Consider the following 23,742-nt stretch of genomic DNA (forward strand, 5'->3'; position numbering starts at 1 on the left):
AGGCAGAATATAATTTCTGCCTTACTGTTTTGTACAATAAAAAGCTTAACCTGCTGGGAATATACACATCTGTTTCCACTAACCTGTTTCACAACAGAAACATCTCACCGTGTTGGTGAATGTGTTCCAGGATAAGCATTACAACTTATTCCTACAGCCAATGGCTGCTCAAACACCCTCTGTCTTACACTTTGATTTACAGTGGTATGTTTCCAGCAATGATTGTAAACTTGGACTTTTGATATGAGGACAAATGTTAGATTCTTGTAAAAGGAAGGATTATGTTTTAGTATCTAATTGTACAGCTGTCAAATCTTGACTTGTTTGGGCGTTAGTTACGTTTGGGGGGATTTGCATCCATGTAGCTGAAGGAAACTAGATGGAGAGAATGAAGAAAATAACATAACAGATTTTCACAGAAAAACAGACAGAAAGAAGTGATAGCAACAGAATCTCACCTTTTTACTCTCCTCACCACAGTTTGGATATCCCTTTTCCAGTTTTGATATTTAAAATATGATACAAAACTTGTACTTCTGCTTTTAAGTCAGTTGCTAAATCTTGAGGACTTCCATTCATGAGAAGACACAGGGCTAAACAGACCTTTGGACTGACGCAGTAGATTTATCCTCATGAACCTGGATGCGCCTATAGACTGTTCTTCTATACGACTGGCCCATAGCACGTTTTCCTTGTACCTTCATCTAAAGCAGTTGGTCATTCTTGTTGGTGTCAGGGAAGAAGATTAGGTTGATGGACAAGGTGGTATTTCCCACATTCTGAGCACTGACAGAAAAGCCTGTCTTGAATAGTCCTGCTTTACTGAGCCAGAAATTTTATCTTTTGAAACAGTGTTGTCACAACAGCGTGACTAGCTGGATTCCATGGTGGTGACAAGAGAAAGTCAACCTGCATCTGGTTTTTAATTTCTCATTTTCCAACATTAAATGTCAGAAATTTAATTAACATTTTCATTAGTGTGTTTTTATTATGCTCTTGTTGATGATACAGATGTGTAAGAGTGCCACCTCTCCCTTTGCTATTTTTGAAGAAAAAGTATTAATTCTGCCTTCCTTCGTGGAAATTACACTTCCTTTAAAAACAGTGTCATTTGGAAAGTATAGGAATGGCTCACTGGGTAAAGAATTCAAGGGCTTTGAATAAAGAAGGTCATGGGTTTGACCACAGTATGGTGGCTGTGGGCCATTATCACTGGGAGGCTGCCTGATGGAGTATCTGTCCATGTTACATCTGCTTGCTTCCTATGGGATGGATGTTCATACTACCAGAATCCCACCTAGCACTGATTGAAAGTATTGTTGACAGACCAACAGAAAAAACAGTTCCTAGGTGACTCTGGTAGCTTTTTCCCTGAACCCCTGGGTGCTTTGGGAAGTGAGGAGGTGGGAACAAATTAATTTAGAGCAGACCTGATTTTTACAGTGAACCTGGTGCTTGTGACAATTTTAACTCTCTAAGCAGAAGCAACATGCAGACCTCAGGACAGTGTGGGGAATAAGCTAACAGGGTGTATTCAGGACTTGTGCAAGTTTTTCAAATATTGGGCATCTTTGTCTTGCAGCTATCTTGGATTCTCTTGGATTCTCAGAGGTTCCAGAGGGCTGGGGATTTAGTCCAAGTTCATTATTTCCTCTGTATTAAGGTTTTTCACTGTAAGATTTGAGGTTCTCTCGGCTGAGTCAGACAAGGGACCTTGGGAAAAAAAAACTGTTTCAAGCTCTAAGGTAGTGTCTCCAAATGGTGTTCTGCCATGCTTTCTCTATGAATGGTCAAAATTGATGTTTGAACTTTTCTTTGCATTGATGTGTGACATATCTGCTTCCTAATGCATGGTGAAGGCAGTCTTCACCCTTTAAGGCTATCAGCAGAACAGTTTCCATCATAATGGAAATTATAAGATTAAAATTAAGAACCATACTAAGTAACCGCTAACTCTCAGTTTGGGACAGCTGCGTCAATGAGAACAATCAATGTTGTCTAGAGTGCCATTCAGTCTTGTCTCTGCTTCTCTGCTGCAGTCATTTGACCCACCTTAATTCTCTAAACCGTTTCTGCCCCCAGGTGAGGTTTGTACCTAAACAAACAAGATTTCCTTCAAGTGGAACTTATATTTCATTACATCACGGTCCTCATTAATTGCAAACCATTCATAAACCTAGGAAGAAGCTTTGTCTACTTGACTGCAGGTTATAAGATCAGTTACGTGTTTGAGCATTTGAACAAAATCTTGAGTTGACTTTCTAGCCCCATAATTATGGGCTTCAGTGAGGCCTGGATTTCACCTTTAAGCTCAGCCATATGACTAACTTCCCTCTGGATGCTTGTTCTTACGCAGGAAGTAGAGACAGAGGTAATTACTTTACCCTTGACAAAGACAGGCAAATTGCAGAGATGCAACTTACCAGCCAGAGCACAAAGACTACAAGTTCAGAGAAAAATATGTATGGAATGAAATATCTGGTAGCTGGGGACAGTGGCCCCTATTCTGCTGCCATTCTGATGATTTGTGTGTTCCAAATGGGCCTGGGTTTTCATACACAGGTTTTCGAGTATGTAGGTCCTTGTCTAGAATAAGCCTGCTTTTAGTGGCTTGCAGTTATGGGCAATGCTATCTTTTGGGAAAATAAGCTGATGACACTGCTTCTCCCCAGCGTCAATTTTCAAATGGCACAGCTCTTGTAAATGAGTGTTGCTGCCTGACCATGGTGTTGGTTCTAGATGAGAACAGAATCCAGAGCAGCAAAAATAGCACTGGTCAGGCCAAGTAATTCTGGTTTCTTGGAAAAATGCAGTTCTGTGTTCATCCATGTGGGAATGTCTGATGCTTGGTTGTGTTGCAGGCAATATTGGCTCTGAGCTTTCCTACACTGATGTTGGCATGTTCATCTCTTCTGATGGTGGAAATTCCTGGAGACAGGTATGTTTTGCAGAGCAAAGGGGAGAGCATGGAGCCTTTTGCTATTCTTCTTCTTCTAAGTCTTCCCAGTGGAGTGGAGCACTCATGCAGTACCTAATTTGTTTGCAGATCTTCGAGGAGGAATACAACGTGTGGTTTCTGGACTGGGGAGGGGCACTAGTGGCCATGAAACACACATCAGTGCCCATCCGGCACATGTGGTAAGGAAACTTGTTACTTTGCGAAGGCTTCCTGATGGGTATAGGCTGACAGTTGTGCTAATCTTTCTTGCATAATCTGATCAACATCTGCTAGTGTCTCAAAATGAGCAAATGAGATCATTCTTACCTGCATTTTACCATCATTTTGGTTTTGTTTACTAACATAATGATTATTGTACCATTTTATAAATATAATGGCTATATGCACAATCACAGACATATGTGAATTACTCTTTGCACTAGTCAGGTACTATGAGACTTCAGGTGGGGTTTCTTTCCCACAGACACACATATACCGAGTAAGAAATCATCCTTTGTGTTTCAGGTATTTCTGAGAGGATATGTCCCTCACTTCTGCTTTTTGTTTACAGAATTTAGTATTAAACTGGTAAGACAGGTAAAGGGAGGGATACGAGAGAGCAGTGGGTGTTGATAAGGATGACAGAGATATGGTGCTGATGTTGCTGCCTCCTATAGGATTCCCCTATCAATTTCCAGAGACACAGTGGCAGTAACTGAATAGAGTTGAGGTGGAATAGGGCAAAATGATTTCTCAGTTGAAGATACTGTTTTGCTACAAATGGGTTTTAACAGTCTAAGGTCTAAAGGTACCACTCAAAATTATCCTCTCCTTAGCCTTTACCCCTCTCACTCCTTCACCAGCTAAGCATTGGAGAGGCATTTGGAAATTCAAAACTAACCTTGTTTACAGGAAATGTGTGTATTAGCATCACATGCAGTCTCTGATCTTGAGTGGGGCATGACTAATGGACTGACCTACCCAGATTCTCATGTTGTTTAGGAGTTAATTAGTTAGAAATAGCCTTCAGAGACAAGATTTGTGTTCCTGTCTGCAAGACTGAGTCTCTAAGTTTGATGGTGCTAAGCACATGTCCGTCTCATGCTTTTCATGCAGAAAAGGAAGCGTGGCCTTCGTTCAAATAGAAGAAAGCAATGGTGTTTGGCAGCAGTAATGAGGTGTTAAGGTCTCCTCTACCCGAGTCATTATTGTACAAAATCCTTCAGTTAAATTACAGTCATTCAGAAGCTGGAGACCTCAAGACAGGCTGTCTTTACCCATCACAAGCTAATATTCCTTACATGTACCTTAAGAACATTAGTGGTTACTTTCTCAGTCTGAAAAGCCTCTGGACTTTATATTCCTGACCTGACAGATAACTCTGGGATGACTGCAACATATATACCTTATTAAAGTTTGAATATGTTACATTTGAGCACATTTCATTGCCACTGGAGCTAAGGAAATGACTGCTTTAGTTTTGGTGTGATAGTAGATCGTTAACCACAGGATGCATTGGCTCATATTCCTAAGGCTTTGTAATTTTTCTAGGATAGGGGAACTAAGTGTTCTCTAAGAGGTCTGTGTCTCCATGTGGGATTAAAGCAAGTCTTTATATGCAAAATGAGGGTTGCAATCTTCGTCTTGCTTTCTAGTGTTCAGGAAACAGGTTGATTGTTTTATCATAAGCAAGCTCATTACAGTCATAATATATGTAGCTATACTGAGTCAGGGCCAGGGGTTAGTCTAGGCCAGCATCCTCTTGCCAACAGCCTCCATAAATGGATATATAGAGGAGAGCAGTAACAGGGCAGACCCATAATGATGCTTCCAGAAGACTCCAGCTTTCTGTCTGTGGTTAGAAAGTGTTGTGCGACTAGAAACATTTGCCTCTGATAGGTAACTTAGTAGTCATAACTATACTTGAAGTGCCCTCAGGAGAAAGGACATCAAGACCATGGTGAAATCTTTAGACCAAACCAAGCATGAGCCAAGACAGAAGTGCGTGTTAGCCAAGTGTTAGGTGTCACCAGCTGTAGCTACATGAGGCTGTGGCAAGTTGAGCTCTGGAAGAGTGAGAGGTGAGCCACTTATTGAAAGAGCTGTAATTGATGTATTAACCATTTGTTACTGTATTATTCAACCCAGGTGTAACTTTTAATTGTGTCTTACGCTGTGAAGGCTCTTTGTATGTAAAATGCACATTACATACAAGTGCCTGTATACTTAGATGTTGGGAAAGATTTGGTCACAGGTTGGCTTTCCATAGGGGCTGAGAGCCCAGTTCACCTTTGTTTGCTTTGCAGAGGTTCCTTTCAGATGTTCTCCCTTTCCACCAAGTGTCACAAAATGGCATATGCAGTACTATGCGTGCCCCACCCACTCTATTAAATGAGTAGTGATTTAGAGCTGTTATCAATAACCTCCAACAGGTTTCCTCCAAAATTGTACCCTTAGGGGCTTTGGAATTTGCTTCATATTGCCTCAGTAAGCACCTGTTTTATGGGCATGAGTGGAATAGATTAAAGGGTACATGTATATCTATTAGTTCTCAGGCTGAGACATTGTACAATAAGTTTCATCCTGGAGAAAAGAGGGGCGGATAATTGAAAAGCTGAGAGAACTTTAGCTAAGCTAATGAAGCATACCATTTCCGAGAAATTGAAATGCTATTTAGATAGATAAGCATGCAAGCAGAACAGCATACAAATGCACAGGTGTATGGGGAGATACATACATTTAAATAAATAGATTTAAGGCAGATAAGCTTTTTCTATGCTGTTGTACTCCCAGCTTTCTGTCTTTGCTCTATAGTCGGCTTCCTATTCTGACAGATGTGCATCGTGAGTCCAGTGAAGGTGCTTCCCGAGGTGCTGTGATAAGCAGGTACTTAGGGAATGGACTTGGCTTTTCACACTAGAGAACTGAGGTTGTTGTAACCCATTGTTTGTAATGCATACTATACTGGCCTCCTCATCCTTCGGTGGCATCTCAGATAGTGTCCCTGATGCTGCCTGCTTGGAGTGGGGAGGGTTCAGTTTCCAGCAAGACCCTCTCAGGCAAATCCAGGCACTCAGATGCATGCACGCATGCACACATATGTGCATCCCCCACCCACACGCACACCCTGCCCTCAACTTTCCTTGCCTGGAAGACAGGGCAAACTTCTTTTTTATGTTCACTTTAAAATCAGAAGTGTTACCTGCTATTCAAAGAAGATGTTTGTGCCATGTTAGTCTCTTTGGTAGCATCCATCGAGAGTAATCTGTCAGCCTTCACAGCCCAGGTACCTTGCAGAATAGAATTACAGAGAATTCTGGAACGACCCTGCTGGGAGAGGAGCAAATAATTTTATAGCCGATAAACCTTTGTGCTTCTCTGTTTGTTCTTCCTTTGCTGGTGTAATTTGGAGCTGAAATTCTGGGCAGAAATTGTGCGGCAGCAGTTGTGTGGAGAGTCTTGGTGGCAGAGAGAAACTCGGTTGCTTTCAGAGCTGTTGGTGGGCAGCAGCTCTGGGAGCTGGGTGCCGGCAGCTGGCGGGACACCACTCTGTCCTGCTGTAGTAGCAGCAGGGTGTGGACACCTGCCTCTGGCTGTTTCCTGCACTGTTATGGGCACAGGCTGTCGGGGTGAGGCGAGGTGAGGGCTGGTAGCTCTCTGAGGGCTGGGAAGCTGGGAGCCAACCGAGGTGCACCACCTGCTGTGGTGCCAGTGGGGCTCCTGGGCCCTGGGTGTCGGGGGGCCATGAGGGAGGCTGGGAAGGACACTAAGGCAGAGGCCACCGGGAGCCTGGCCCAGTCTTTATGCTGGTGCGGTGGGTTAGGCTGTTCATTCGCTCGCTCCTTTGCAGTTCTCAGAGGTACAGAGGTTACTACGGGCGTAGCTGTGAGCAGGGTTTGCTAACCCTCCTCTGCTAATCTAAAAGCCAGTTCAACCAAGACCCTGTCAGCTGGGTTAGGATACACACACTTTTTGATAAAAACAGAAAGTAAGGTGCATGGTGGTTGTGGGTAGTGACAGTGATCAAAAGCCGCTGAATTACCCTGGCTTGTCACTCACAGTGTGAATACTGCCAGCTTCTAAGAAGGGAAATGCTTTCATTTTAGCCAGCTTACAATTTTGCTTTGCAGCTCTAACAAGCAAAGGGCACCCAGACTAACCACTGACTGTGGCTCAGTTTGGTCTCCTTCCTCCACCTCTCTGTAAAACGGAGACCACCTCTGAGATGGTGTGCAAAGAAGTGTTAATAGTGCTAGAGAAATTGTAGCTAATGACATCTGGCATTGATACATGCATGGATCGAAATGTCCCATGGTGTTGACAGCAATTTTCATGCATTCAGGCCAGGGCTGCTTATGCTCTGAGTGATGCCTCATGCCAGGTGCTATTGCAGATCCAGAAACAAGACTTGGCAGTGCCCCGTGATCCCTTGAGGTCTGATGTACAGCTGGATCAAGTATTTCCATGTCCTTTTTGCCAGTGTTTATACTTTCTAAGGCTTTGATCTTTCAAATCACACCAAGAGCATGAATTAGTGGGCTGGGAAATAGCAAAGATTGCTGCTTATCTATAAATCTAGTTGCTGGAGCTTGTAGACCTTAGCCAACATTTAATTGCTGCAGTTGCTCTAGAGTAAGTCCTTTTATGTGTATAAATTTTCTCTGCTTCTATCCCAGGGTGAGTTTTGATGAGGGAAGATCCTGGAGTAAATACAGTTTCACATCGACACCCCTTTTTGTGGATGGATCCCTTGTAGATCCTGGCATAGAGACCCAGATAATGACGTAAGTATAGCAGCTCTTAACTTTTCTAAACTGTAATGGCAGAAGGGGTGCATGAAGATCCCCAGGTGCATGGTGAGCCTCACAGTGTGCAGTACAGCACTGTGTAGCTACACATGTAGCGTTGCATGAAGGCCTGGTGGTGTTTTGTGGTTTTGCTGGTGGTCAGAGACCCAGGTGGAATGTCCATGCACCAAACAGATGATGGAGGCAAACCCTTCCCAATAGTGGCAGGGGGTGTAACAAGGAGTGATGGTCCCAAGCTGTAGCTTGGGAGTCCAGGTAGGACAGTAGATAAATCTGCTTCTTTGGGGAGTGGTGTAGCCCCAGTCAGGTTACAGAGGAGTTATGGTATCACCATCCCTGGAAGTTTTCAAGCCTTGGCTAGATGAAGCCACATCTGCTCTGATCTACAGTTGGTGACAGTCTGTTTTGGAGTAAGAGCTTGGACTAGTGATATCCAGAGAGGTCCCTTCTCATAAATACTGCTGAGATTGTGTTCCTTGGATCTGATGGGCCAGGGACTGTGGTGCTCTTCAGAGGCCAGAGATCTGTATGGTTGCACCTAATGTAAGTTCTGTGCTTGCTGTAGTTGGGCAGCTTGACTGTCTTTTGAGATTGCTGCTGAGTATGAATATCCCCAACCTCACTGCTTGCTATTTGCATTGTGGGCTGTATATCTGGTTTTAGCTCAAGCTAAAGGTGTTCTCATTATGCTTATGCAGAGCTGAGGTCAAAATAGCCTTCCTGGTTTGGGGTGTAGTATACTATGATTCACCCATACCATGGAAGAAAGAGCTTGGGCTGGCACTGAAGGTGCTTAAACCTTCCTCCTCCCAAGAGTGCTGAAGCACTAAATAAGGCTGTTGTAATTGATGGAGTAATGTTGGCCCAAGAACAGGCCGAGATCTGAGCTTAAAAAACTAGGGGAGAGAGGGAACTTTTTAAGTTCAAAGGCATCTTCAAAGAGTCATCTGAATGTTGCACAAAGCAGATCAGAACACTGCTTTGGGATTCTGAACAAATCAACGACTAGATGCACTGCCTTTGTTGCTTGCTGAGATGCCTTCTTACCTGTATTTCCTCTGAGCTTGCTGGAATAGCTTTCTGAAAATGATCAGAAGGCGAGGTGGCTAAGATGCCTTAGACTGAGGCATGCCTATGAAACGTAGCTGCAGTGGCATGATGGAGTTCCTTTGGTTAACCACATCAGAGGCTGTTGCAGCACCCAACTCAGGGGCAGGGATACACTATAAATTTCACCTTGCAGTCAGTTTCCTTTTCCTACTTTCTGCATCTGCACCTGAATTTCCTGCAGATTTTCGCTGCTTGCAAGAGAAAAGAGGCTCAGGCCTAGTATATTTTCTTCTAGGCATCAGTCCTTTTGCCTACTTATGTGGCAGAAATGCGTAGGTGGATCTCATTACTGGTGTCACAGGTAGTGACAGACTGAGAGTAGACTGCTGGGTATGCTTGTCTTCATTTTCTGAGGAAGCTTGGATCAGATAATAGTTGTGTGTCTTGGGCATTTCTGCTAGTGATTTGAATTTATTCCAACTGGGCTGCATGCTTTTGGTTGGTATGCCTTTCAAACACCATGCCTACATCAGCCTTACAGAAACAGAAGTGACTACGTGCTGTACCATCTGTACCTGCAGTTGAGCTCAACTTAGCTGCAGGAAAGGGGCTGGGGGAAAATCCCCTTCTGGCAAAGGGCCATTTGAGCTTGCTTCTTTGCCATCTATGCCATGACAGAAGACATGTGTTGGTGCTGTAGTCTTGGGAGGATTGGGAAAGTGGAGCTAACTCCCATATAGCCCATCTATATCTCCTGTGCTAAAATGTCCTAGGAAGGCCAGGCTAACTAATTATGGTTATCCTTTATGCCTATAAAGTGTAGGAGCAGCACTCTTAAGTTGTTTCCCAAACAGTGCTGGGGCAGAACAAGGCAGACTCTGTGTATGATACAGACAGCTGTTGAGATTTTATTGGTGTAGAGGTGGTATCGATTCTGATGCGGTTGCTAGTTTTTCCTTTTCTCCAAAACCATGCCTTGGCTTTGGCTGTTTCTTAGTAAAAGTGGAGTACCTGTTTGTGTAGAAGAATGTAACTGTGCATCTGCTGCCTTGCTATTTGCAAATATTGCCCCTGGTTTTGCAAAAAGCAAACCACAATAGCATATGATACACCTGTGAGCCTTTTCACAAGACTACAGCGAGCATCCTGTTAAGGAAATACATGCCAATCCCCGGCTAAAGATTAGAGCCTGCATTCTCTTCACTCTACTCATTTTTCTCCAAATGCAGCAATAATGTGTTCACTTTCTGTGTTGGTTAATATGGTGTTTTTCTGTGAAATTCTTTGTGCAATGTACAATGTGTATCTTTCCAACCACACACACACGCAGAGGCACAGATCTGAGCTCCAATAAATCTACACATCAGCACCTTCATTGAAATCAATGGAGCTAATCAGTTTCAACTAGCTGTGGATTTAGCCCATTTACTTTATAAATCAATGCAGTTTTCTTTTGAGACGAAAAATGCATTTTAAATCTAAGGTTATTGTTACTTCTGTCTCTGTAGTCTTCTGATGGAGAATGTAGGAAGTAAGTTATGTTGCTGAATACTGTGTATCAGCTTTGTTGAAAGCTTGCTCTTTTGAAATCTTTGCAGGAGTATTATTACTATTGCTACTGTTATTGGGATTGTTTTTATTATTACTGTCATCATTAGCAATTTTTAAAACTATTAATAGTCTGTAAAAGCCATATGAAGAAATTTCACATGATACTTGCCATAAATATTTAGAGATATTCCTATCCGCAGCATTAATGGAACTGAGGAGGAAAGATCCCATTTGTAAAGCCCATACGCAAACCATTTGTATGCAGATCACTTAGGTATTTCCCACAATGAGAATTTTAGTGAACTCATCTAAAAGGGCAGTGTAGGATCATGCTGAGCTCGTGGAAGCTTTGGCTGAAAAGAAATCAATGCCTTTCTATTGCTACTGGCTGTCCTCTGAACCAAGATGACACATGGCAGTTGGAGGTGCATGGAATTTGTGTTTGTGGGTAGAAATCTCAGTGATTTCAAGAAGCTGATGAGAGGAGCACAACTGTTTGGGATTAGCATCCTCCAGCTGATGATGGGATCAGTGGGAGCTTTCAGAGCAGAAGCAGGACTGAGGCAGAGAGACCAAGATTGTGCTCATATTTCTGTACCGCCAAACTGGGTAGGCTTGTGGCTTTTAAAATTTGTCTTTCATCCTGGAAAATGCAAAATATTTCATCTAGTCATCTCAGCTGATTCCTGTTAGGGAAAATTTCTTCCATTGCATCAAAGTTGTCTGTGTTCGGCTACTTCCAAAAAATAATATTCTGAGGGGAATGTGTATTAAATAGGCATTATACTCTAACTATTATTAACATATTGCATTATTAAAATATCATCATAATACTACCTTATTAAAAACAGTATATCAGTAGAATGACTATTATTCCCAATTTTCATTTTGTGGCACATCCTGTGAGGGGCTTTCTGGCTGGTTGGAAGCAGCAACGGTTTTAGCACAGAATTTCATACCACTTCACGGCTGTTATGTGAACAGTGGTAGTGTCTGTCTGTAATGCGCGAGCATCCCTAGGCTTTTTAGAATTTCTGTGCTTTGTGCTGTGTCCTAAGACAGTCCTATAGAACTTACCAGCATGGTAAAATCTGTAGATTTGCATGTAGGGTCAATGTATGATTGTGAATAACTTGGTGCACTTTGAATTGGGAGCTGCTTTTAGTGAGGAATTGGGCAAAATGTCTTGCATAGGTCTGTTTCAACCTAAATTATTCTATGATTTTGTTATTTCGTATGGCTATAAGGGTGCAAGAATTAATGACTTGCTTTCAGGCATAGCTGAGTGGGGTCTGCTAAGAATCTAGTTTTGTGATGCACAGGGAAGTACCATGAGACTGTGTGACATGGTCTAACTTGGAGCTACTTCTTAACCAAGGTGAATCCACTCTCCCTTCCTCCATCCCTGGCTGATCATCCACTTCTGCTGTTCCTTTTGCTGTTGTTTTGATACTTGTCTCATCTGACAAGATGGTCAGCTCAGCTCGCTTAGTGTCACAGCACTTCAAGAGGAGTGTACCAAAGCACATTGCAGCATTTGGTGCAGGTTCGAGAAAAGCATCTGCAGAAAACAAAGAGTCCTTTAAGAAAATAACTGAAATGCCTAAGGGCAATGGGTTAGGCACATTCTTAGGTGACCCAATGAGTGCCTAGAAAGCACTAGTCTTTTTGAAATCTACAGTTTTCTAATTTCTGTCCTGTAGCCCTCACTGGCGACTAGTATATCTTTTACTGATTTCATAATCTAATGGGTCATATCTAACATTTCTGTGTTGACAAACCATAGGCACAGCATGTTACTGGCCTGAGGTCCACCAGTGGAAAGGAATCGGATTGTATCCCCCTTTTAGTTGATTGTGATAGATCCGAACAGAAGCAGTATTTGCTTGAGAGAGCTGCTAGTCTGTACCATGCAAATCAGAGACAAGATGTTTTTGTGAGTCCAGAGAAGGTCTTTATGTTGTTCCAGTTCTGACTCATAATTATTACCCCTGCTGCTTCATCTCCTGCTTTAAGCATCTCTCCAAAACCACATTGAGAGAAATAACCTTTTTGCTTCATAGCCATGCAGAGCTTTGCTATCATTTCAGTAGACTCATTATATGTGTGTGTGCAGACACTCATTTATGGATAAGGATCACTAAGTTTGTCTGTGCTGATAAATATATTTATGTAGACACACCCACATATGTGTATATAAATATATATGTGTTTCTATGTCTGTGTACTTAATGATCCATATATATCTGTGTATGCATCATTGAGCATTAACATTTTCAGTGAGAGGATTTAATACAAGCTGGTCTGCCAACTTTGCTGTGATTGCTGCCCTTGGCTATGTGTATATTAGAAAATGTTTCTGGTAGTAAATGAGTAGGTTATGAGCCCTGGCCTTTCTAACACCTTCTCATTTACATCGCCATACAGTTTTACCAGAGATGAAGTGGGAGCATTTTTTTCCCAGGAGACCCATAAAATTACTGGCAATACATCACTGGGTGGCAGAGGAGTGGGGCAGAATGAATAAATAATGAAAAATGTTGGAGAAGGCGAGATGGATGCCAGGAGAAGTTTGAGGTGAGAAAGAGAGCATTAAGAGCGCAGGCCATATTGAGTCAGACCAGAGGTCTCTCTAGCTCAGTTCCATACTCCAATAGTGGCAAGCAGAGGATGCTAAAAATATATGTTAAAAAAAATAATAATCCCTTGTATATTTCCTCATTTACAGAGATTTGTCTTTCTTGGCCAAACACAGCATTCTTTGTATTTCTAAGACATTAATGATTTTTCTATTTTTTTGAAGTTTTTTCCCCTACATCCCTTTCAAAATTTAGCAGTCAAATTATCATGGGGCCAGGAATTCCACGAGTTAACTCTTAATCTGGAGAACTGACTGACTTGTGGAAGACATCAGCAAAGTATGTAGGTATGAAGGCAACATGGACAGGTTCTGATTAGCACTCAGCAAAGATACAGCAGAATGAGTACGAGTGGGGCAACAGCTCCCAAGTCCAAGCTCCCACTGAGTTCAAAATTACATGGGAACCAAGAGTCATTTTCCTGTCACTTTCTGATAAGGTTATTATCATCTTTCCTCTTTAAGCAAGACGACATTCTCTGCCTCCTGCTCAAGTCTTGCTGTCACATTTAAGAGCTAATACAGGAAAGAAAATTACAAGCTGACACAATGTCCTTGAAAGATTCTGCCCCTTTGTTTAGGGGTAGGGAACTGTGGGTCTGCCACCTCTGAGTGGTTGTGCTGAGAAAAGTAAGGCAAAACCAGACAGCTGATAGAAAATAGTGCCTGTGCTGGGATGTGGCCAGAGGAGCTGCCCTTCTGTCTACCAGGCCAGCCTTTGCCCTCCATAGCTGGCACCCCTGATAGCAATCTCAGCAAATGAGAGAAGAGTGGATCGCAGAAACACCAAGAGGCTGTTTTTCCTAGAAGGAATTGAAGTTCTTGTCCAACATGCATGTTTTTCTTAAGAAAAGACAAGACACAGTGTTCCTCAGTTCCTGTGGCCCAGCAGAGGCCTTCAAACTCTTCTGCCCGTCAATCTGGTCTCTTTTCACTTCACTCTACTTGAGGAAAAAGAGAAGCAGCTGCCTGAAAAAAAGACAGATTTTCTTCTGAAACTTCTGCTGCTGCTGCTAAGCTCAACAGAGTATTTGGTGAAGAGGGAATCTAGAGGAAAGATTTTGCCAGAGGTCTGTAGAAAGCTAAATCTGACTTGCAGCTTTCAGTGCAGAAAACAACAAAAGGGGTCATGTACAGGGGGCTGTTGTAAGTGAAGGGTTCTGAACTCCATCCTTCTTTATGCTCATTTCTTTTGGGAACCAGGGCTGACCAGCCAGCCTGTGCATACTCTCAGGTCTACCAAAAATGTGGATTTTTTGAAAGGCTGGAGGGCGGATTTCAAAACCTGGTTTATCCAAGTTGCATAGGTGCCATGAGATACCTTAGAAAGGACTGGTAGGTTTTAATTGTCCCCATTGTGGTTTTATCTTGCATTTAAGTTTTTCTTTCTTTTTCCCTTTATTGCAATATCTGTTTTTGGTGCGACTGGCTCTGTTATTGGCAATGGATTTTACTGCAAGGCTCTGATATGTCCTTTGCACTGTCCCCCCTCATGGGGCTGTGCAAACTGCAGCGTGTGAATCTGCATAAGAACTCTTCAGAATGGGATCCGTGAAATAAAAATGAATCTGTGAAAATGACTGCACACAGAAAGAAAAGTATAATTTAGAACTTGATCTGAGAACAAAAATTGCAAATATAATTATTAAGTTAGGAAACCAAAATGATTGAAAGGATATTGGCATTTGCTAGTGAGCTGCATTCCTGTATCATCTAATCTGATTTCAAAACCTTTTGGAAGTAATGAATAGCTGGGACTTTGCAAGAAAATCATCAATCTGCTAATACCACCAAGTGACTTTACAATGGGCAAGAAAATGTGTGTTATAGGAATTCCCATTTTATCCCAACAGATGATCGGTTTATACCCTGGAGTAAGACAGCTGATTACCCATATCATTACCTTTGTTTGCAAGACTTAAAAACATTATTAACGATCACAGATAAATCAGTGTCACTTTCTCCTTCCATCTCCCTGCTTGCTAGAGGAGTACTCTATTTGTTAGCCTTTGGATTGCTGCATAAATTCACCTAAACAGTCCACACAGGCACAATATTGATTGTGCTGCTGATACTTGCAGTAGAGGCAGAGGTCTTTCTGTGGCACCTGAATAGACAAATCAGGTGATGAGAACATCTGCGTAATCTTTCTCAGACAGCATCATGTGACCTATTGGGCCTTAGGAAGAGGATGTCTGTGACCCAAGATAAGTTCCCAGCAGTTCAGCCACTCATAAGATTCCTGGCAGAAGCCATAACACATGGGTAAGGCATTCAGCTCTGTGACAAGTAATGGCTATCTTTGGCTTTCTGGGCAAACATTATTCTCATTGGAGTCAAGTGCTGTTTATGGACAGTAGATCAAATATTATGCTAAAGAAATCAATATTGTTTGTTGTATTCTGCAAGTAGGGAAACTGAGGCAGAACAAGGGACATGGCTGTTGTCAGTCACTAAGCAGGCTGTCATAGGGAGAGCTTGGCATTAAATCAGGTCTCCTGAGTCCCAGATGAACCCCACTGGGCAGACTTTTCCCATTCCTTATGGGAGGGAGATGCTGAGTCATGTCTGTAATGCTCAGACAAGGTGGATGGAGATGTAAGTATGTGTAGAGAGGAGGACTAGGAAAAGGTGTGCTGACTGGAAGCTTTTATTCACTGAAGTGAATAAGAAGCCCCCCAGAATGAGCAGCAAGCTGTTACATGATTTATTTTCCCTAAGTCAAAGGACAAGTTTTGCCTGATTACAATACAATTCTCATCTAGAGGCTAATGTGCTTTGTTTCTTGTGCTTTTAAGTAGGCACAGATGGATTACAGGTCCTGTGCAGCTCCTGCTAGCAGCCAGGCTGGGCTGTACAAAGCACTCAGACCTGTCACGGGGTGCACAGTCTTTCACCTTTCTGTTAGAGGAAGCTGTGAAATATTCTGATGCCTCAATCCTTGTGGGACTGAGAAACCATATGGCCTTGGCATCTTTTCAGCTCAGCCTGGCCCTGATCCTGCGTGGGGCAGAGGGTGGTACATCACACCAGCTTTTCTGGGATCTGGGAAGGCTCAGTGCTGGGCTGGCTGTAGAGTTCACTCTGAATAGATTTTTTCATCATTGGCAAGCAGCTGTCCAGAGGAGCCATAGTATAGTTTGAGGCATCTCGCAGTTCAGGTAGTGCTGCAAACCTTTACTCCTAAGGAGAGCTTCTCCTCATATGATCATTGTGCATGGTTTCCTTGTTTCATGATCCCTTTGACTCAAACCTGTGAAAACTCCCCCACTGTAACTGGTCAATCATTTTGTCACACCATTGCCTAGTCAGTTACAGATCTCATCCCTCTTCTGAGCCTTTTTTCTGACACCCTGTGCCAGGCAGAGCTTGTCACCCTGCAGCACCACAAGCTGTCCCTGTCATGTGTTTGGAGCTTACATATTCTGAGCAGTGGCTTCCACATTTGTGTTGGACATCTCTGGTTGGAAATCTGCTGATTCATAGGATGAAAAATTGAAATGACTGAACACGCTGTTATCCAGCTTCTGATAAAGGGGCACCACCTGCCTCTGTTGGGACCACAGATCTGTTAGCGGAAGAAACACTCAGACTGCTGATACCTGCCAGTATCTTTCCTAGAAGAGAGAGGCAGCATCTTCATGTTTCAAAGCTGTCAGAAAGTGGTTGTCTGTCATGAGTGCTTCGAAGAAGAGAGAGAACACTTCTGAAAAACAGCATTAAAAATTAACATGCTTTCCCACCCCTCTTCCCAGGTGTCTCACACACTCTTTCATGTGGCTGGGATTTCTTTTGAAGCAATTGTCATGTAAAGTGGTTTGGATACATTGGCAATAAATTTTTTAGAGAGCAGATTTCAAAAACTTTGGTTTATCATTCAGTAAGTTCTTATCACTTTTTACTGGAAAAAAAAAAAAATCTCTGTCTTCCCCATTGCCTTGTGCAGTATTTGTGCAGCTAATGGAGAAACTGAGCCCAAACTATAGGGCTGCTTCATAATTACACGTTCTGCAGATTTCTTACTAATTGTGCTTGGCATTACTTGCTAACTAAAGATCATTCTGTACCATGTCATTTGCAGTGGTTTTCCTCTTCTGCTGGCACTGTAAAGGAAGTGCCCACTGAGCTGATGAATAATCCCAGAACTGTTTTTCAAAGCCGAGGGAAAAGGATCTGCCATGATTATACTGCAGGATTTTTATTGCAATATTTTGTTTTTTCTTTGTATTCACAGAAACTCTTCCCCTGCCCCATCTCCTCTGTCCCTTCTGACCTGGAATCTGGCAGTGGCACAGCTTTGTGTGGTCAATTCAGTATGGATTGCTAGTCAATGAATCTAACACTTAAAATTTCTTTTCTGTGGAAAATCTCCATGTCATGACATTGTTTCACTTGGAAGTGCAAATAAACCACTTCCTTCAGACTTCATCTGCATGAGAAATTCTGTGAAATTCTCATTTGACCCTTCTCTTTGAGAAACAGAATACAGACCAAGATTTTCTTGAACAAGTTTGACATCATGCAAGCTTTTGTCTGCTGTTGGTATATTCTTGGTAGTTTCACTGCTGTTATTTTTTCTCCCTCTGAACACTAGCAGTAGAGCAAAGCCTTATATCTGAGATGACCTGTGGGAATTACACTAATTTGCACCAGCTGAAAATCTAGATCCAAATGGATGATACATTTTATTCCAAATAAAATATATCTCTTCTTTCTAGAAAAAGTTGCCATTTTTCTTACTCTTTTTCTGTCTGCAGAAGGAAGTACAGCAGTCCTGAATCATCATCCAGTTGCCCTCGGGCTACTGTTCCTGGTTTACAGGTCAGCCAAAAGCAACTGAGTTAAAAGCTCCAAAATGGCTCTTAAAGTCCATATTTATTGTTTAGGAAAAAAAATTAGACAGTGTTTTTTGTTGGCAATTGCCTGCCTTTCCAGTGTCATCTTTCATCTTTTATGTTTCCTTTGTTTCCAATCTCTTGCTCCCTGCATCATCTTGCCAGCCATGAGACAGTATAACTCTCCTTCTTCCACTCTCACTAATTACTGATCTGTGTCTCTTTCAATTAGGCTCTACTTCCTTGTCTCAGTTGCTTTCCATCCAATTTCCATGTAACTAGTGACCTCCTTTAATGCTAATTCCATCTAAACCCTAATAAAAAAACAGGAGGTTACACAGCCCATTTGTTTTTCCTTGTAGTCATGATTTATGTTTAATTCATGGAGAAATAGCTCATCCCTCACTCCCCATTCATAAAACCTAACCCCACCAGCACAGTTTGCAACTGTTCCATTGCTGCTTGCGTGGTTTTGGCCCTAACAGCTTGGACTGCACATAGGAGCTAGACTAGCTTTACTGCTACTTTCTTACACAGAGGTGACTTCAGATCCAGATTTCATAACAGGCCCTCTTTTTTTGCCTGAAATTGTCAGCTTTTTCTTTTATTATCTCAAAAGCTATAAATGTCAACAAGCGATGGAGGAAGGACTGTACCAAGTCCTTCTGTAAGTGTGTGCACTGAGCCAGGATCTCTAGCATAGGGTCACCATTTCCCCTGGTAATGCAGGGCCAAGGTAGCCTGGCTAGTGAGGAGAAAAAGCCAAACCAAACCAAGGCAATTATGGAAGTGAAAGAACCGTGTACAGGGACACAGTCAATTCTCAGCTAGAGCTAACAAGTTTGGGTGAATCTTCACTCTTTCTGCTAGGCCATCCCCCCACCTCTGGTCTGTGTCGCCCAGCACCCTGGATCAGAGGAAATGGCAGCAACCAGTTTGCATTGCCTCCATATATCCATGCCATGCTGATGCTGAACTAATCAGTTCTCCTGGAACATGGAGCACCGGGGTATAAAGTACAATAACCAACAGCAAACCCCAATTCAGATCAGACTAGACTTCTTAGCTCCATCTCATTGCTGGTTGTGTAAGTGCCAGAACAGGTCTTGCAGAAGACCTTTGTTCGCCAAGCTTGCCAAGAGCCACAGGAATGGAAACACAGAGCTTAGATGTATGCAGGCTTTACGTGGCAACCACTCAGGTCCATATCTCTGCAGCATGCCCAAAATTAGATGGCTTCAGAATTCATGGGAGCAGACCAGCCAAATCTGAATAGGTCTCTTCCTTGGCTTTTGCGCTGATGGGGCCACATGATGCTGCATGGACCTACGCTGGGTGACTATGAGTTGTCCCATCCGATACCTATCCAAGCTGTAGGGAGGAACTCTCCAGTCTGTGCTGTGTCAGGACACTGAGGGTGGTATTGACCAAGCTTTACTCATGAAACTACATTGGTGATATTTGCTACAAAGAGAGGTTCACCTTGGGTACCTGTTTAGCTATTAAAATTGCAGCAGTGGCCACATGTGCTTCTTTTTGCTGGGCAACAAAGACAATTAACACCTTCAGTTGTGGTGGATTAAACACTCAGTGGTCCTGTAGCTGTGATTACCCAGATCTGGGGCTCTTTCTGGTTTTGGTGGGGGAACTTCATTCCCTCCAGGGGACTAAGAAAAAAACCCAACCCACACTTGTTGTCTGCCAGGAGGTGGTTCTTTGAGCTTGTGCTTCATAGCACTTCATTGGTTTGCCCATTAAATTACTTCTGGCACTAATTGTTAGTGGCACAGATATAAATAAAGAGGATTTTAACTGAAATGAGATGGCAATCTTGCTTGACTTTTTCCTTCCCTAAATTTCTACAACAAAAGTGTAGATTCAGGTCAGCTGAAGCATTTACTGATTTGGGTGATTTTACTACTGGGGCTTTTTGCTTGCTAAGACACTTCCTCTGCAAGCATTTTTCTTTTACAATAAAAGGGGAAAAAATGTAAGGTTGGTTTCAGGCTTTCCTAAAGAGTCTATTTAAGATGACACTGCAATTAGCTTTTCTTTCAGTATTATCAATTGAAGTATATATTTGGCTCTCTTTGTATGTAGTTTTCTGTTGATCCATCCATCCATCTATCTGCTCATGCAGTTCATCTCAAAAGGTGCTGTTTATTAATATATTATATATTTTTTAAATTTTTTTTAGATATTAAAAATGCTTTAAATTTTAATAATCTATTCTGTAGGGTCTGATCTTGCTAAAATCTGACTTCAGAGACCCCCAGGGTACCTTGTGAGAAGCAAAATTAGATACCTTTTCATGTCTCACACCTTGTTGATGTCCAGTGAAGGAAAAACGCTTCAGAAAAGAGGGTATATTTGACATTTAGTGTAGTGAAGATGACCTTATCAGCTGCTTCCTTCCTTTGTATCGTCAATCATCTGTATCACTGACAGGCACAGCTGAGGACAGGAGGCATTACTGGAGACTTTGACTGTTATCTCCCATTACAAGCAAAGGAGCTAGGCTGACTAGTGAAGATAGAAGTCCTCCATCTATATTCAGCCCAGCCCAGACAAGTACAGACAGCTTCAGTGCATGCTTGCTCCATATAATGCCCTGCCAATTTACTTAAGAAATGATAGAATGGGACTAGATTTAGGTATGAGAACACATTTCCATTTCCATGCTTGGGCAGCTCATCTGAAACTGCCGGCAGGGATAGATCCAGATGGATACAGCTTATGCCTTTCCTGCAAGCAATGCAGGAGCTATTACTTGAAAAGGTCTCATACCCTCAGCAGGGACAGGGATTGAATCTACGGACCAGAGGTGGATGAGTTGTTAGCTTGTGACCCTCAATTAATTCTGTTGACCTGTCAGGAATGAGCAGTATTGGATCACATAAAAAACATAACTATCAACAATGCAAGGAATGATAAGGCAAAAGCAATGCAATGTGACAAGAGAACACTGTATAAATTTAAAAAGCCTTTTAAACAGTTTCTGTACAAGGTTATCCAGTCAGTATATATCACATCTGTAAGTTATTGTGTATTTAAAAAAATTAATGAAAGATATAATTACAGCAACGTTACCAATGACCTTTTCTAAAATGACTCTGTCATGAATCTGTAAGCATTTCAGAATTGTTTTCCAGGTTTCTAATAATTTTTTCTGCAAATTAATGGCATCCAGACCTCGCAGTAGAAGCCTTGCCTTGTTTCTCCAAAGAAAGGGATTAGGAAACATTTTCCGGTTTCCTAGCAATGGTTTTACTGTGAGTTATGCATAGAACCAGTTGAGAAAATGCTGTCTTATTAGCTAAGATTTTATGTGGAGTTTTAACTGCTTACTCTAAGGAACAGAACAAAATCTATCCGATCTAAAGCCTGTAAATTACCATTCCATGACTTAGGTTGGAGAACCTTTGTTAAATTGAGCTTAGTCAGAAAACTGACTCTGTCTAAATGCCATCTGGGCTCTTGTATTTATTGCTTCTCAAGGACTTCCAGATCAGACTGCTTAGATGGAAAAAATCAAAACACACTTTTTATGTTGACTTTCCAGAGTTGGACCTTGAAAACCCAGCTTCCTTGTTTTGTCTTCTATCCTTACAACAAGCAATTAAAAGCTGTCAGTTAGACCACTGTAGAAAAAGTTATTAAGGCAGAATTCATAGTACTTTATGTCCCCTTGTCACCTGTATCATCTTGATAGGTTAGCTGTATGTAGTTAAAAAAAATCATCCTCTCTAATTTAGTGAGCAAAGTAAATGAGGAACAAAGGCACGTGGGTGTCAGATAAGATAAATGAGATGATATCTTCAAAACAGTATGAGGACTCACCAGTTGAGTAGGGAAAACTAAACTCCCACTAATCTCTTTTTTCCATCTCTTTTCTTAGGACTTATTTTGTCCAGCCACACTGGGTACAGAAATCCAGATGTATGTGCTGGAGCTCTTAATGCTAAGCACTTACTGATACCTGAACACTATCAGACTTAAGGTGTTGCAGCTCTGCTGTCTGCCCAACCATTTTTGTTGGGCCTGAGCACCCCAAAACAGATATGGTTGAGAGAGGTCATGTGCATGCACCTTAGTCACTATGGAAGAATATCCAGTGATGCAGTTCACAAAACTGGTGAAAGCAGGGTTCAGCTGCAGTACCTGATTTTGCTCTGTCAGCGTTTGCTCTCTGTGATGGTTTGTTCAGCCCATTTTTAATTCCACAAAAGATGAGGGTTTTCATCACTTCCCAAGGAAAGCTGTTTGAGAGTCCAGTGGAGCCACGCAGATAACGTAGCACTCTTTTCCATTCCTTATGTTTGCTTACTCTCATAGAAGATTCAAACGCACAACAGAATCATCTTGGAAAATAGCATAACCTTCATCATGTTGGCTGGTCAATCAGGAAGTGTTGTAGGTGTCCAGGTTGCATTTATTACTGGTGAGCAGTGCTCACAGGATGCGGTTGCTTGCTAGCTTCTCTGCATATGAGCAGCTCTTATTTCTGAAGGCTGCACTGCAATGGTTGATCAGGATTAAGAAGCTTGTTATTAGCAAGGGGGGAGAAAAGTTACTACTTTAGGAATCAGGTGACCCAGAACCATCTCTGCAGCACAAAGGAAAACATCCCTCTCTGTTCACACTCCTCTAATTACATTTAGTGTGGTATTGTTTCCATCTAAATTATAGCAATTATATACAAAGACCTTCTTTGAAATCATTTAATTAAAGAGTAGCTAATGCTCTGTGCTTTTGGAATGCTAATATATTGCCTTCCACTTAGGAAACTTTGGTTTTTCCATTAATTATCATTATCACGGAAGAATTTAAATGCCAGAGGGTTGGGTTTTTTTGCATTTTTCAGTAGATTTAAAAAGCAAGAAGTTCTGGTGAATTTTGTAAAGCACAAAGGAGCCTTTTGCTCTCTTGCTGAACAGTTAGCTAAAGGTCAATTTGAGGAACAACATTTTCCTTGAGATGGATTGGCTGCTGAAGTGTTGGATTTCTCCAGACCCGTTATCTTCTGGGTTCAGACAACTTTTTGTATTTGATTATGTTCTCCCCACCTCTTGCTATGTTTTCTGTGTAATAAACACCAAGATCAGATCCTGAACTGCTATGAATTTACTGAAGTAAAGGAATTCTGCCTGCTGAGTTGCTGCTTTGCAGGAATGACATTTCAGTCATGCATCATATCCAGGACAAACAAGATTCATGGGAGAGCTGCCTGGCTGTGCAACAATACTGTGACCAGACACGGACTCTGTAGGAGTATGCGCTGAAAGCAGTTGTGGCATAAGAGCTGGTGGGATTTACCCAGTGCCAAGGAAAAGTGGGGAGATTCATACTTGAGTACAGTTTCAGAGACCTTCTGCATCTCCCCTCTGTGCGATTTCTCCCCCCTTCTTCCTCCTTCTTCCCATATTGCTATGGTTTCCATAGGTTGATCTTGGTCCAGGATGTGCCTTCTGTGTTGAGGAACAGGAATTTCAGTTTCTTCTGTTGTTATGCCTGAATGTGGTGGTGTTTCCTATCACTTATACCCCACAATTATGACTATGTTATGAAATGTTCTGAAGAGCCAGCAACAATCTACCTAATCAATCCATTCCACCACACAAGTCCTTGCTCACCTACTCATTTGTAATCTGTGTATGCATTTGTCACAGGTTCTTCTTGTATCCTCTCCCCTTCTTGTCAGATTCTTGGAGCTTGCCTCTGTGAGGCAGAACTTGGATATAGAAAGGTGGTCACAGCAAAACCACAACTCCGGGCTCTCAGATCTCCCCCACCCTCCTTTCTGTCCCTGATACACATGAGCTGAGACCAGTCTAAATGGGAAAACTTGGCTGATTCCTGGATGGTCTCTGTTTCACAAAAACAGCACAATGCAGAGGAATTTTGGCACAGCTACAATCTATA

The 23,742-nt window shown here is 42.2% G+C and overlaps 1 protein-coding gene across 1 annotated transcript in view; it reads left to right on the plus strand.

Moving 5' to 3' along the window:
• Positions 1-23,742, plus strand: part of SORCS3 (sortilin related VPS10 domain containing receptor 3) — a 304,161-nt gene that overhangs the window by 241,255 nt on the left and 39,164 nt on the right. The window contains exons 12-14 of the mRNA XM_055809927.1: positions 2,862-2,938; positions 3,047-3,138; positions 7,615-7,722. Coding sequence (XP_055665902.1) covers positions 2,862-2,938; positions 3,047-3,138; positions 7,615-7,722 — 277 coding nt within the window. The remainder of the gene's footprint in view (positions 1-2,861; positions 2,939-3,046; positions 3,139-7,614; positions 7,723-23,742) is intronic.

Source organism: Falco peregrinus, chromosome 1, assembly GCF_023634155.1.
Source record: "Falco peregrinus isolate bFalPer1 chromosome 1, bFalPer1.pri, whole genome shotgun sequence".
NCBI classification, from domain to species: domain Eukaryota; kingdom Metazoa; phylum Chordata; class Aves; order Falconiformes; family Falconidae; genus Falco; species Falco peregrinus.